The sequence below is a fragment of the Eimeria maxima genome, genomic scaffold, assembly GCF_000499605.1.
Source record: "Eimeria maxima Weybridge genomic scaffold, Emw_scaff1020, whole genome shotgun sequence".
Lineage (NCBI taxonomy): Eukaryota > Apicomplexa > Conoidasida > Eucoccidiorida > Eimeriidae > Eimeria > Eimeria maxima.
Genome location: NW_013564075.1, coordinates 1 through 13,333, shown reverse-complemented (window position 1 = coordinate 13,333; position 13,333 = coordinate 1). Strand labels below are relative to the sequence as shown.

Here is a 13,333-nt window from a genome sequence, read left to right as displayed (position 1 = left end):
TTGGGCTCGCCTTCTTAAGGTTTCCAAATCCCTCGTCACTCCTACGAGATTCTTAAGTTCTCCAAATCCCTCGCCCCTCTAACGGAATGCACTATTCGAACGGAATGCTTATTCGTATACGGATGACGTGGGATTGGCCTTGCATTCTTAAGCTCTTCAAATCCCTCGTCATTCTCACTGAATGAAATGTGGGTGTTGGGATTCCAACATCCGCTACATCCATTGCAGGCGACTTTGGCAAACCCAGGTATTGTAATTGTGTACGCTTTTCCTACGATCAACAAAGATTCAGCATGCGTTATATGATGTTTTTTCTCCTCTTCCTATTCTCCCTTGCTAGGGATAATGCCGATTGGTGATGGATTCCAATCGGTCCACATCACGACAAAGCCGCCTTCAGTTCATATTGACATTGGCGTGTATGGCTCATTAATAATATCTTACATCATACCCATCGACATTAGTTTTTGCTTTGCTCGCTTGCTGGGGGAAATAAACAGGTTTTATCCGCCGGTCGGGAGATGTCTCTGTCAGATTCACTTTTATTATTATCGATTGAATTCAATGTCTGCGTGTGCCTACGACTGTGCTGATGGTTTGGCAGTGATATTGAATGTCTCTCTGTTTGTGTTGATGGTTCTGTATGTGTCTGCGTGTGCGCTGGTGGGTTTGCTGCGAGGTTCATCTCAATGATTATCGATAGAATTCACACACTGTTTTCAAACGTCTATGGTTTTGTGTTTCTAAAGTACGCCGGCACGCTCTGGGGATGCAGATCTGGAGTATTCACGTGTGGTGAAGAGACCCCTTCCTCATGCTCCATTTGATGTATGTATTTTGCAGGTCTATTTACTTGTGGCGTGCTCATGACGCTGGTGCAAGATCCAAAAATAGTAGCATGTTTTGCTGTCGTTTCCTGTTGTAATCTAGATGCAAAGTGTACAACGCAGTTAATGTAACAGCAAATGCAGCCATTCGGGGGGAACTGTAGGAAGCCACTACGTATTCCTCTAGCGAAGGGTTGCAGGAACACATCGCGCCTCGGTGTTTCACCTAAACTGGAAGGCAACAGCTATCAACGGCATGCCACAAACTGGCAGAATGTAACCACGGCAAAATGGAGCAATGTTCTATTCCTCTGTAGCTCTTGTTTGTTTATACTCCTTAAGTGGCTCTACAACGGCTTCGGTGCGGTCAATACCACCTCCGTTCGACGGCTGCTGAAGGTGTTAGCGCCTGCTTTGCAGTATTGGCAGTTCTTCTTTGCAGTGAGCTCACAGGGATTCCCTCTCTTGAGCAAGGGCAGCAACGACCTTGTGTGTCGCCATGTCGGGGCTGGCCTTTCTGGCGGTAGAAATAAATGCATACACACTCCTGCCCTCCCGAATGCATGTACAGTTGTAGTCTACTCTGGTCTGCAGACACACTACAGCCCTGTGTCTTGGACAGTCGCCATTTCCCTGCAGTACCTCCTTGGGTCGCTGTTCATTATCTAAACACTGTCTAAACTGATAAACACACCTTGTTACTAGTGGATGCACTTACGTAATCGTAGAAGAGCTATATATAAGTGCAGGTGCTTTTAACTATACAGTAAACAAAGTAAAGGAATGGCAGACAAAAGCTTAAACATCTCAATTATCGCTCGGACACCCAACACCATACGAGCCTCTTGTTCTTCAGCTCAGCTGTCTCCTCGCAGCAAGGGGACAGTGTGCCCCCCTTTAACTGCCGCCTCACTAATGAACTCTGAGGTCAGCAGAAGGCTTCGCTGGATATACAGCGTCTGGTAAGCGCTGGCATAACTGGGATCGACGATCCCTCCGTAGAATTGGCGATCCCCTGGCTAAGATGGACGAACCCCTAAGTGGCATCGATGTTCCCCCTCTTAAGTCCATACAAGTTTGGGTCCCTTTTCGCCGTCTCCTTCAATGGCGCCTTCATACAGCGGCGACATCTCCCGCAGCCGCCGCACTTCCTTCACCAGCCTCTCCGCGCAGTGCCGCACCTCTTCCTCACGCGTAAACCGCCCTGCAGTAGCAGCAGCAGCACACTCAATTGTGGGAACTGCAGTCATGGAGGTAGTCGCAGCAGCTGTAGCAGTGGCAGTTATATATGCAGCGCAGAGCAGCTATAGCAACAGCGGCAGCATAAGTGGCAGCCGCAGCATCAGCTTACCGATGCCTATGCGAATTGAAGTATGAGCTGTTTCCTCACCAACCCCCAATGATCGCAAAACATAAGAGGGTTCCAAAGACTCGCTAGTGCATGCGCTGCCTATATACCACAAAAAAAAAAAACCCAACCTTCAACCCTACACTCCAAATCTTCAACGCCAAATAGTGTCTAGCAGCGCACCGCACATCCATGGATCCTACATCCCCCTACGACGACCGAAATGACTAGGGTATGGCTTGTCAAGGAGCTAGGGTCTTACCTGAACTCATGGCGATATCTCCAATGCTCATGAGAAGGGACTCTCCCTCAACAAAAGAAAAGGAGATGTTTAGATTTCCTGGATAGCGGTTACTGAGGCTGCCGTTGACCGAGATGTGTGGCAGCTGCTGCTGCAGCTGCTGCAGCAGCAATTTGGAGAGACGTTCAATATGTCGCCTGTCGCTGTCCATACACTCCAACGACAACGAAGCTGCCGCCCCTAACCCCACAATCAACGGGGTAGGCAGAGTACCTGAGAGCAACAGTTGATATCACTTTGCAACAACCTATTATGTAACATCTTTTATATTTCATGATAATAATAGATTTGAGTGCAAACAAGAAGAATATAAATGTGACTGTTTCTTCCCCCCTCCGCCCTTTTCCGTCTCTGTCCAGTTACGTTCCTACCCCATATACCTACTATAAGAAAATATCTGTGAGGTTGTCTCTTTCTATACTTTGTTTTTGTCCCTCTGATTGCCGAGTTCTATTCTATAGCGATTACGTTTCGTTTCTCTGTCTGTTTTTGCCCTTACCACTGCGAAGTCCCCTTTCTTGTCCGCCACCATCAATAAGAGGGGCCAATCGTACTTTCTTTTTTTTGCTGCGGACAAAGAGTGCTCCTATACCCTTGGGCCCGTATATTTTATGTGCGGATAGAGAAAGAAGATCGATGTTCATATCTTCTACATCTATATGTATTTTGCCAAACCCTTGTGATGCATCAGTATGAAAAAAAACTCCTTTTTCTCGGCAAACTTCTCCAATAGAACGTAAATCTTGAACAACCCCTACTTCATTATTTACATGCATTACAGATACTAGAAGTGTTGAAGGTTTTATAGCAGCAGCAACATCAGCAGCAGACACTAAACCCTCCCTAGACACCGGAAGAAACGTTACTTCTGCACCACGAGAACCACCAGACAATAACCACTCCATGTGCAGCAAACGGCAACATTGTAGCACACATTTGTGCTCTATCTGCGTTGTTATTACGTGGTTCTTCCGCACCCGCTGCGGCTTTTGCTGCTGCTGCAGCTGTGGTTGTTGCTGCTGATCCGCACGCTGCTGCTGCTGCTGCTGCTGCTGTTGCTGTTGCTGCTTTTGTCTGAGAGCATGCTGCTGCTCTTCAAACCTCACAAGACCCTTAATGGCTAAGTTGTTGCTTTCTGTTGCCCCCGAGGTGAACACAATATCCCGACTTCTAGAAGCCGGTAAACCCAATACACGGGCTACTGCCTCCCTGCAGCAACCAATAGCAGCAACAAGTAGCAGACATACGTTATATTCATATATATAATACATAATATAGTATATAAAGTATATATAGAATACGATATACATAATACATAAGATAATACATAAGATATGTGTATTGAGGTCTATATAATAATGTCTTACCTAGCTTTCTCTACTTCTCTTTTTGCCTCCCAACCAGCAGGATGGGAAGAAGAGTGTGGATTACCAAAACAATCAACATTAAATGCCATCATTTTATCTAAGACACGAGGATCTAATGGAGTTGTTGCCTGATAGTCTAAGTATACAGGTCGTGCTGCTATACGTCCATGTCCTCCACCTGCTGCTGCTGCTGCTTCTGCTGCTGATGCTGCTGCTGCTGCTGATCCTGGTTGGGATGTTGATGATGATGAGGGGAACGTAGCAGTTGCCTCTCCTTCTGATGCTGCAGATGATGCTGGTAGGGGACCATCAACAGCAGAAGAAGAAAAGGAACGCCTGCCGATGGGGTAACGGCAGCGATAAGCAAGACTACGATGTGCTGCTATTGCTGTTGCTCCTGCTACTGCTCGTGCTGCAGTTGCTGTCGATGCTGCAGAGCAGTTAGGATAAAGGGTAGTAGGAAAGCGATTAGAGAGGCACCATAATGACTGATGTTCTTTCTGCTCAACTCGAGGGTTCAGATGTTGCTGTTGTTGCTGTTGATGTTGCTGTTGCTGTTGTTGCTGTTGATGCACGTTGCGCTGCAGCAGGCGCCTTCTTGCGTGCTGCAGCGCATGCCTCCCATGACGGTAGCTGCTGCATGTGCAGCAACGAATGGCCCCGTTAAGCATCGTTGTTGTACTGTAGCTGTTGCCGGTTCGTGAGGGTTCAATATGTATCTCTTTTCCTCCGTTGTTGCAGCAGCAGCTGCTGCTGCATCCAGGCTTGCGGTGCTAGTATATCGGGCAGAACGCGACTCTTCTCGCGGTCACCACAAAAAAAAGGAGTTATAATTAGAAGAATGTAAAATTGAGAGAAAGAGGGAGCAGTGGGCAGTGAAAGCTGCGGCAGCTGTCTGCATACGCAAGACTGTACAGCAACAATACCTTGATGACCATACACACGAGACGCCTGCGTCTTCTGTCTGTTACTTCAGATGCTTTTATGAACACATTTAACTAATTAAACACAATTTATTTATTATCTATTTGTTTAATCGGATCTTACGCGCAACAAACGTGGCGGCGCTACCGTGCTGAGCGACAGCCCGTGGGGCTTTCTCTCTTCGGGTGTAAGCACAGCTGCAGCTTCTGCTCCATTTCTGCGTTTCTTTAGCTCCTTCCCTCGTTTTACGCATCATCTAAGTAGTTCTTGCTGCATAAAGAGAAGAAGACAAGGACGAGGCAAAAGGGACCTTCGCCCTGCCCCCTAACGCGTGCCGGTCTTCCGTCTCACTGACAGATACAGCAACAGCAGCATGGACGACACGAAGAGATCGATGTTAAAGCAGGAACAGTTAAATAGAGAAAACACTATCAGAGCCATAAGGACAACACATGATAGGAACAGGAGAGGTAGAGTAAAGAATAATACCTGTCCTCACACAGCAAATAAGTTCTTGTGTTAACAATTATATCATATGTTGGCGGCACAAAGAGCTCTCCGTTGGCATGCCTTCGCAGCTACCAGGCACACAACGTAGCAACTGTTAACAGAGACTGCAGTAAAGAAATATTTCTCGTTGTGCCCCCATAATAAACTGGCCTACCTATACTCCTCCCCCAGGGATCTACAGGAAAAATTGGATACTGGGGGATGTGCCATTAGCTGCCTGAAGGAGTTTTTATCTAACGAATTTCTTATCCACATGGTGGGCCTTTATTACTTGTAGTATAATAACACAAGAGTACAGACAGTTTAGAGTGTATAGGCAGCGTACAGCGTTATTATAAGGAACATTGTACGTGTGACGTGTCACAACAAACACTTGTGAATGAGTAGGGCAGATATTATTATTATTATTATATCTTTATTTTTATTTTTATTTTTATTATTTGTTTGCTTTGTCTATATGACACACAATAAAGGTCTAGAAGAAACAACCAAACATGGACAAACAAACAAACACAGCATATACAAGAAGGAGAAAACAACAGAAAAAGTCTGTCTGCCTCCTAAGACGTAATAGAGAGGCTCTTTGCATGCACTGCAATTTTCTTGCTGTTGTATGCTTATTCTTTTATGAAGGGAAAGCTCTAATGGTCTATACATCCCCTCCCTTATAGCTGCGGATACCCCATTTTTCCGTGTATAGGAAAGGGGGAAAAGAAGATATATAAAAGATCTAATGCTACAAGCAGCTTACGTGAACTGCAGGTATAAACGATTATGCATGCAGTACCTGCGTCTGCATCCCTGAGGTGTGCAGACGCCTCAAGAAGTTCGTGAACCCAAAAGAGACTATTATGTGCGTCGGGGTGTATGTACACCTGAAGAACGGCTGCAGTGAAGGGCTTCTTGTCTGCAGCATGTTTTTCCCCGTACTGTTGCTTAATTGTTCCTTATTGAAGGTTTTTGCTGCCAAGGGTTAGAGGTCTGTGCTTATTTATATATAAGTATGACTGTGTTATGCCCTACTAACACCGCAAACGGCGAAGGCCTTCCTGCAAGGCTGACTCCAATGAATGCCCATTCTCTCGTTTTTTCTCGTCTTGTCTTGTCTTGGCTTGTGGTGTCTTGTCTTGTTTTATTTTATTCTAGTATTTATTGTTTTGTCTTGTTGTTTTATTGTTAGGGAAAAGGCTGGTCCAAGAAGACAGAGCCTGTCTGTCTCCCTTGTCCTTAATCATAATCTGTCTGCCTCCTGTTTCCCTAATTAGAAGGTAGGTCTTCGGGGGGTGAAGGATACAGGGGCAATAAACAAGAAAAAGGACTTCGCCTCCTTGTCTTCATTTGTCTTATGCTTGTCATGGAATGGCCACTATGCGTTTATCCCATTTCGTCCATTTGCATTTTCTGTAGCTAAAGCACATGCGCCGCTTAACACTGGCGGTTCTCCTGACTCAGGCTCAGCAGCAGCAACACCAGCAGCTGCTGGTGCAGCAGCTGCTGTTGCTGCTGCTGCTGTTGCTGCTCTTTCCCTTAGTGTGTGGGGGCTTGCGTCACTTTGCCACTAAGTCACTTAAGACAAGATGAGTGTTTGTCTATCCCATTCGCTACAAGCTTGTGTTTGTCTGCACTAGCAACGAAGCACTGCAACAGCAGCAGCAACAACACTGGTTGCTGCTTTCTGCTGCGAAACAGCAACAGCAAGCGATGTGCGGCTGCGCGCTGTCTGCTAGGGGCGCTGTGATGGCAGCGTCGGAATTGCCTCTTAAATAGACGATCTGTTCAATAATAAATACTTCATCTAGTAAGAAGAGACGAAGAGAAAAAACCTACAAAAGTAGCAGCAACAAATGGTAGCAGCAGAGTGATCGATCAGCAGCAACAACAGGAGTGGCAACAGATCGTGCCCAACCCTGCGTCTGTTCGTCGTCAAATTGCACCAAAAGAAGAACGCTGTTTAAATTAAAACCATATTTAGACTATTTTAATGCAGGTTCTGCTGCTGCTGCTGCTGCAGCTGTCTACAAACACTGCTGCTACTGGTACTGGTACTGCTGCTGCGAGAGCGACGCGAACCTATCAGGTCACCCGCTGCTTCTTGTAGGGAGCCTAGGATGTGCCGAAGTCTTCTTCCCCTTTTTATTATATTACATTGGGAAAATTAATACATTAAGATGTAATTAAACACAAGAAGAAGGAGAAAGGCAGCAAAGGAAGACCCCCATAACAAGGGGTCTCAGTAGTCCACAAGGCACCGGTTGGCGTGGGCTTATACTGTTAATAGCACTCGTGCTTATCACGCTGGTGTGTATGGCGTGTCTCTTTGTCTTTCTTGTTCCTTTTATCTTATTTTCCTTCTTCTTTGCTTTACATATTCTAGTGCTGTGAAGAAGCAGTAGACACACCTCTGTATGTTGTGCTAGGGCTTCGATCTTACGCGTGAGGCCGCGAGCGGTGTTATGCTAGGGTGTATGTTAGGGTAAGAAAGAGGGTTATTATGTTGTTTTTGTACTGTATTTTGGTGTCAATTAAGGCGCATGTTCTTGCTTTTATGTAGGGAGAAGAAAGAGGCAAAACGACCCCTTGTTATACCCTCTTTAATGCCCCCTACTTGCTGCTGCTCCTGCCGGTGCTCCCGCTGCTTCGCTGTAGCGTCGCTCACTACGCAAGCCGCAGCGCTTCCTGCTGCCTTCCCTGCTGCTTGTCTTCTCCTCTCCTTATTTTTTTCCGTTTTCTTCCTTTCCTTTTCTTCTTATTTACTTTTAATTACCTCCTGGCTCGTCTCCTGGCAAGGCAGACGTGCGTTGCCTCGAGACACGCGCAGCAGCGGTTGCAGCTTCCTGCGACAAAGCTGCATCTGCAGCAGCAGGAGGAGCTGCAGCAGGAGCAGCAGCAGGAGCAGCAGGAGCAGCCTCATATAAAACTACCTTTCCTAGTAAAGAAAGGAAACACTCTTTCTTTACAAATGGAGACACCCAACATTACAGACACAGCGCAGCGCTTGCAGGGAGCTTCCCTTGATCGCGGCGACAAGCCCGCCGGGCAGCAGCAGGAGCAGGAGCAGCTGCTGCTGCAGCAGTTGCAGCAACAACTGCTCTTGCCACAGGAGGAAGATCTCGAGCAGCAACGCGGACAGCAATTGCAGCAGCAGCTGCTGCAGGAGGGATGCTTGCAGGATGATGAGGCGGCGGTACAGGGGACTGCGACGCCACAGTCGCCACAGCAGCAGCAGCAGCAGGAGGAGGAGGAAGGGCAGCAGCAGCAGGAACAGCAGCATCAGGCTGCTAATGAAGCCTCTGATAAGCTGACACAACATCTGGTACGTCTCCACGAGTTGCTGCTGTCTGGCCGCTGCGACACCAAGATGCAGCAGCTAATCGATGCCGCTGCTGCTGCTGTTGCTGCTGTGAATGCCTCGCATGCGGAGGTCCCCAAAGCGGCTTTCTCTGGCTCCAACAGCAGCAGCAGCAACGGCAGCAGCAGCGGGGGAGACAAGCCGCATGCGCCTTTTGGCTCGTCTCTCGATGAGCGCTTTTTAGGGACAGGACTTCCTTCTTGCAGAGACAGGAGTTACCTGAGCAGTAGCCAACAGCAGCAGCAGCAGCAACAGCAACAGCAACACTGGCAGCGGGCTATAGCTCGCCCCGACTGTGTGCGTACCCCAGATACATATGGAGACGCCCTGGGGGGCCCCCCACGGGGGGCCCCTCCTTTATCTGTGGGTGCGTTACCTGTCTCCAGTGTCCCCTCAGGCCTCTCTCAGGGGCTTTCCTTTGGCAGTCCCCCTGGGGGCCTCTCGGGGTCCCCCCCTAAGCCCCTTGCATCTCCGCTTAGCCGCAGCGCACCTCTCCTCTTTAATGGAGACAGTATGGTTTGGGACTACTACAACAGCTGCACAACAGCAGACGAGCCATGGGGACCACCTCCAGCAGGGGGTGGGAGGGGTTCCCTTACACAAGAGCTGGAGCAAGGTGCTTGCGGTCCTCTGTCTTCTGGTGCTGCTGGGGGCCCCTTTAGCTGCCTTGGAGGGGGGCGGGGCACCCAGGGGGCTTCTTTGGACAGGAGGGTATCTCCTTTATACCCCAGCAACAGCAGCAACAGCAGCAACAGCAGCAGCAACAACAGCAGCAGCAGCAGTGCAGCGGCAGGCGAGGCTGCTGCCTGTCTGTCACCTCGCTTTCGCCTCAGCCCTATGGTACTGAATGCTTACCAGCGTAGGGGCCCCCTGGGGGCGCCCTTGGGGGGCCCCTTGGGGTTGCAGGGCCCCCCTCGTGCCCATTCTGACTTTAATCTGCATAGGTCAGAGACAGCTGCACGGGGACAGCGGAGTCCTCGGCACAGTTTGGGGGCCACAAAGGGGCCCCTTCCCTTTAGCAGAGGGGGCCCCCAAGTTGGCGTTGAAGGATATTTGGACGCCGCACAGCAGCATTTGCAGCAGCACCTACAACAGCACATCCAGCAGCAGCTACATCCCCAGCAGCAGCATTCGCAGCAGCAGCAGCAGCGCCGTATGAATGGTGTATGCAGTGGTGTTGTATCTCGTGGTGTATCTCGTGGTAAGCAGGTGTTTTACTATTGCCCTTCCTGCTTAGAGGCATTTCCGTCCTCTGCATTGTCTTTATTTGCTGCTCATGTATCACAACGAGGTCATGTAGTGCAACAGCTGCAGCGGCTGAGGGGCCCCGATGGGTACTTTCAATGTCCGAAGTGTACATGCAAGGGAAGCGATCTCTTAGGCTTACTAAGACATTGGCATGAAGGAGGCGCAGCACACCACGGACAAAAAATACTTAAACATATCAGGACGAAAGATGTACCACCAGGTTTCCATGCTATTGAACCTCTACAGCAGCAGCAGCAACAGCAGCAACAGCAGAGGCAGCAGCATATTCAATCACAAGCACAGCAACAACAGCAACAGCAACATAACTGTAATACACAGTTCCATGCGAGACATGGTGTGCAGTCTGCCGCTGCTGCTGCTTCTCCATTAGAGGCACAGCTTTCACTACTGGGGGCGCTGGCTTCCTCATCACAGGACACACGCAGCAGGCAACCACTGCAGCAACAGCAGCAGCAACAGCAGCCCCTGCAGCAACAGCAACAGCAACCTCTACATATGCATCAACAACAGCAGCCAATACACCAGCGGCACCACCACCACCAGCACGCGCAGCGGCAGCACCATACACAACAGCAACACCTACCACAGCAGCAGCAGCAGCAGCAGCAGCAGGTGGAGCAGGAGGTGCAGCACTTGGCAGGCCCTTCTTCGGGGCCTCAAGGCGCAATGATGGGGCGGCCTAGAGAGGAGTCATCACATCCCCTCCTCAGCCCCACCCGCCGTGTGGGGGAAGGGCCCCCCGGGGGGGGCCCGGGGGGCCCCAGGCTAGGGGCCCCCTGCAACTCCCCGCAGCAGAGGGGGAGTTTAGCCACAGAGTTCAGGAGCACAACAGGCAGCCAGAGGAGCAGCGCACTCAGCGAAGCTAGTGAGGAAGTGCCACATCCGAACGAACAGCAACAGCAGCAGGAGCAGCATGAACAGCAGCAGCAGCAACAGCGCGATCAGCAACATGGGGAGGGGTCCCGTCAAGGAGCAGATATGGTAGCTCTTGTGAAACCCCACGTTGGAACAAATGCGACAGCTATAGTTGGCGGCCCCCGCAGCAACAGCGTAGGCTGTGGGGGGCCCCTCAAAGGAGCAGCAAGTGCTTCTAGCTACGGCAGTAGCCGTGTTTGGGGTATGGGGCTGCAGCAGCAAAGACCTGTCCCGTTGCACCTTCAGCAGCATCAGCAGCAGCAACAGCAGCAGCAGCATGAGCAGCATCAGCAGACTGGGTTCACCTTTTCTGCTGTTGACTTCCCGTCTCTGAAACCTAAGCCGAGCTTGAGCTTGAAGCAACAGCAGCAGCAGCAACTGCTGCTGCTGCAGGATGAGCAGCAGCACCCAACTCAAGGAGGAGCAGCAAATGGCTGCTTTCCAAGTAACCCCTTGTCTTTTGGGATGCTGCTTCAGGGACGGTGGGCAGCAGAACATTGCCCCTTGCTGCTAGGTGCAGCCACTCAGCAGCACCAGCAGCTGCAACAGCAGAAAGAGCAGCAGGAACTCAGCCAGCAGCAGCTGCCGCAAGAGCAGCAACCGCTGTAGGCCTGTTCAGCATCTTGTGCTACCGCTGCTGCTATTGCTGCATCGCGCGTGCTGCATGTGAGGTATATATGCAGCTAAGAAGGAGTTTGCAGGAACAGTTGACGCTGTATTTGTGCGGGGAGTAATTGGACCTGTAGCAGCGACGCTTGATGCTGCAGCCGCTGCAGCAGCAGCAGTCAGCGGAGCTGAAACTACCCGCACTTTCCTCTTGGGGCATCTTGTAGAAACAAGAGAGGCCGAGGCAGCGCAGACACGGGGTGTCCTCATGGCTTTTATTGAGGTTCACAGTGCATCCGTGGCAGCAGAGGCAGTAGAAGCAGCAGCAGCAGCGGCGGCGGCGGCAGCAGCAGAAGCACGTTCTAGGAGCAGCATCCCTGAAAGCTGCAGCAGCAGTATTATTAGGAGGGACGCCTTCAGGAAGAAGGAGCATTCAGCGCTGCAGCAGCGGTAGCAGCACCACGAGTAGTGGTAGCATCTCGACTTATAGGAGCTGCAGCAAGAGCAGCTGTAGCAGCAGCAGCAGTAGTAGTAGTAGTAGTAGTGCTTTCAGGGATCCCTTTTAGCAGACTAGCAGTACACACTGCAGCAGCAACAGCAGCACCAGCCTTAGCAGCTGCAACAGCAGCAGCTACCCCTGGGAAGAGCAGCAGAGCTGAGGGCTGCAACAGCAGCAGTAGTAGTGGCAGCGCTGATATCTAAAATTAGAAGCATTTGGAAGGAGAAGCAGCAGCAGCAGTGACGACTGCAGCGGCTGCAGCAGTAGAAGCAGTGGCAGCATCAGGAGAACCTGCAGCAGCAGCAGCAGGAGTAGAAGCAACGGCAGCGGCACGAGATGCAGGAGTATAAAATGGCGGCGTATAGGAGGAGTCCGTCTCCTTTTTTTGGTTGGTTATTTGCTGCTGTTGCTGTTTCCAGATGGTTTCCCAGCAGCGGCAGGAGCAGCAACAGCAGCCACAGCAGCAGGAGCAGCAGAACAGCAATGGCAGCATCAGCAACAGCAGCAACGAGCAGCAAGAGAGCGCTAGCTTGCCTTGCACATGCTAATGCCCATTCCGTGTAACACTCTGCGTTGAGTCTGTACAGCTCCCCTGAAGCAGCAGCTGCAGCAGCAGCAGCAGCAGCAGTTGCATTGGCCCTTCCCGCCTTTCTTCTTATTACACCACAAGGGGACTTCCTCAGTGGTTGGCGCCGCATGGTGCAGTTGGATAATGATGAAGGCAGTAGTGCAGGAGCAGCAGCAGGACCACAACCAGCGGCAGCAGCAGCGGCCTTAGCTGCTGCTGCTGCTACAGTTTAATAGTTGTTTTGTAAGCTGGAGGAGAGACTGCAGCAGGCGTCTCTATAAAGAGTCCCCAACCCCACATACATACATGTGTCCCTCCCCCATAGGAAGCTGTTTTGTAAGAAGCAGCAGCAGCAGCAAGCATTTGGGGTGTATAGGCAGATGCTTAACACCTTAACACAGTTGCTGCTGCTGTCTTCCTTTTATACACACGTTGAGGTTCCCCTCCCATATATACACAGGGGGCCCCCAAGAAGCAGGCAGGGGCCCCCTTTATGAACCTGAGGGGGCCCCCAAGAGGGGACCCCCAAGGGGCCCCCTTGGGGCTTTATATCGGCACGCTTTGCTGCATGGTGGCTCCCGATGGCTTATCTTAATAGAGTTTGAGTCAACATATATATGAAGAGACAGTTTGGTGTAAGGAGACAGTTGTGCATAAGGGGACAGTTGTGTGTATAGGGGGACAGTTATATATAAGGGGACAATTGTTAATAAGGAGACAGTTGTAAAGACTAATAGGGGAGAAGGGACGGACACTATATAGAGGGAACAGTGCATGAGTACCTAGGGGCCCCCTCAGTTATATATATCTACCTATAGATAGTTCAAGGGAATCTATATATATATATATA

At 50.3% G+C, this 13,333-nt stretch overlaps 2 protein-coding genes across 2 annotated transcripts; one reads left to right on the top strand and one right to left on the bottom strand.

Annotated features, from left to right (window-relative positions):
- Window positions 1-1,888: 1,888 nt before the first annotated feature.
- EMWEY_00047340 (cysteine desulfurase, putative) lies at window positions 1,889-4,514 on the bottom strand (the record flags this gene model as incomplete). Its single annotated transcript, XM_013479276.1, has 5 exons — window positions 1,889-2,031; window positions 2,179-2,277; window positions 2,438-2,689; window positions 2,976-3,685; window positions 3,844-4,514. The coding sequence occupies 5 exons, from the start codon at window positions 4,512-4,514 to the stop codon at window positions 1,889-1,891; spliced, it is 1,875 nt and encodes a 624-aa protein (XP_013334730.1).
- Window positions 4,515-8,236: 3,722 nt separating this feature from the next.
- On the top strand, window positions 8,237-11,870 carry EMWEY_00047330 (hypothetical protein, conserved; the record flags this gene model as incomplete). Its single annotated transcript, XM_013479275.1, has 2 exons — window positions 8,237-11,255; window positions 11,494-11,870. The coding sequence occupies 2 exons, from the start codon at window positions 8,237-8,239 to the stop codon at window positions 11,868-11,870; spliced, it is 3,396 nt and encodes a 1,131-aa protein (XP_013334729.1).
- Between the last annotated feature and the right edge of the window lie 1,463 nt (window positions 11,871-13,333).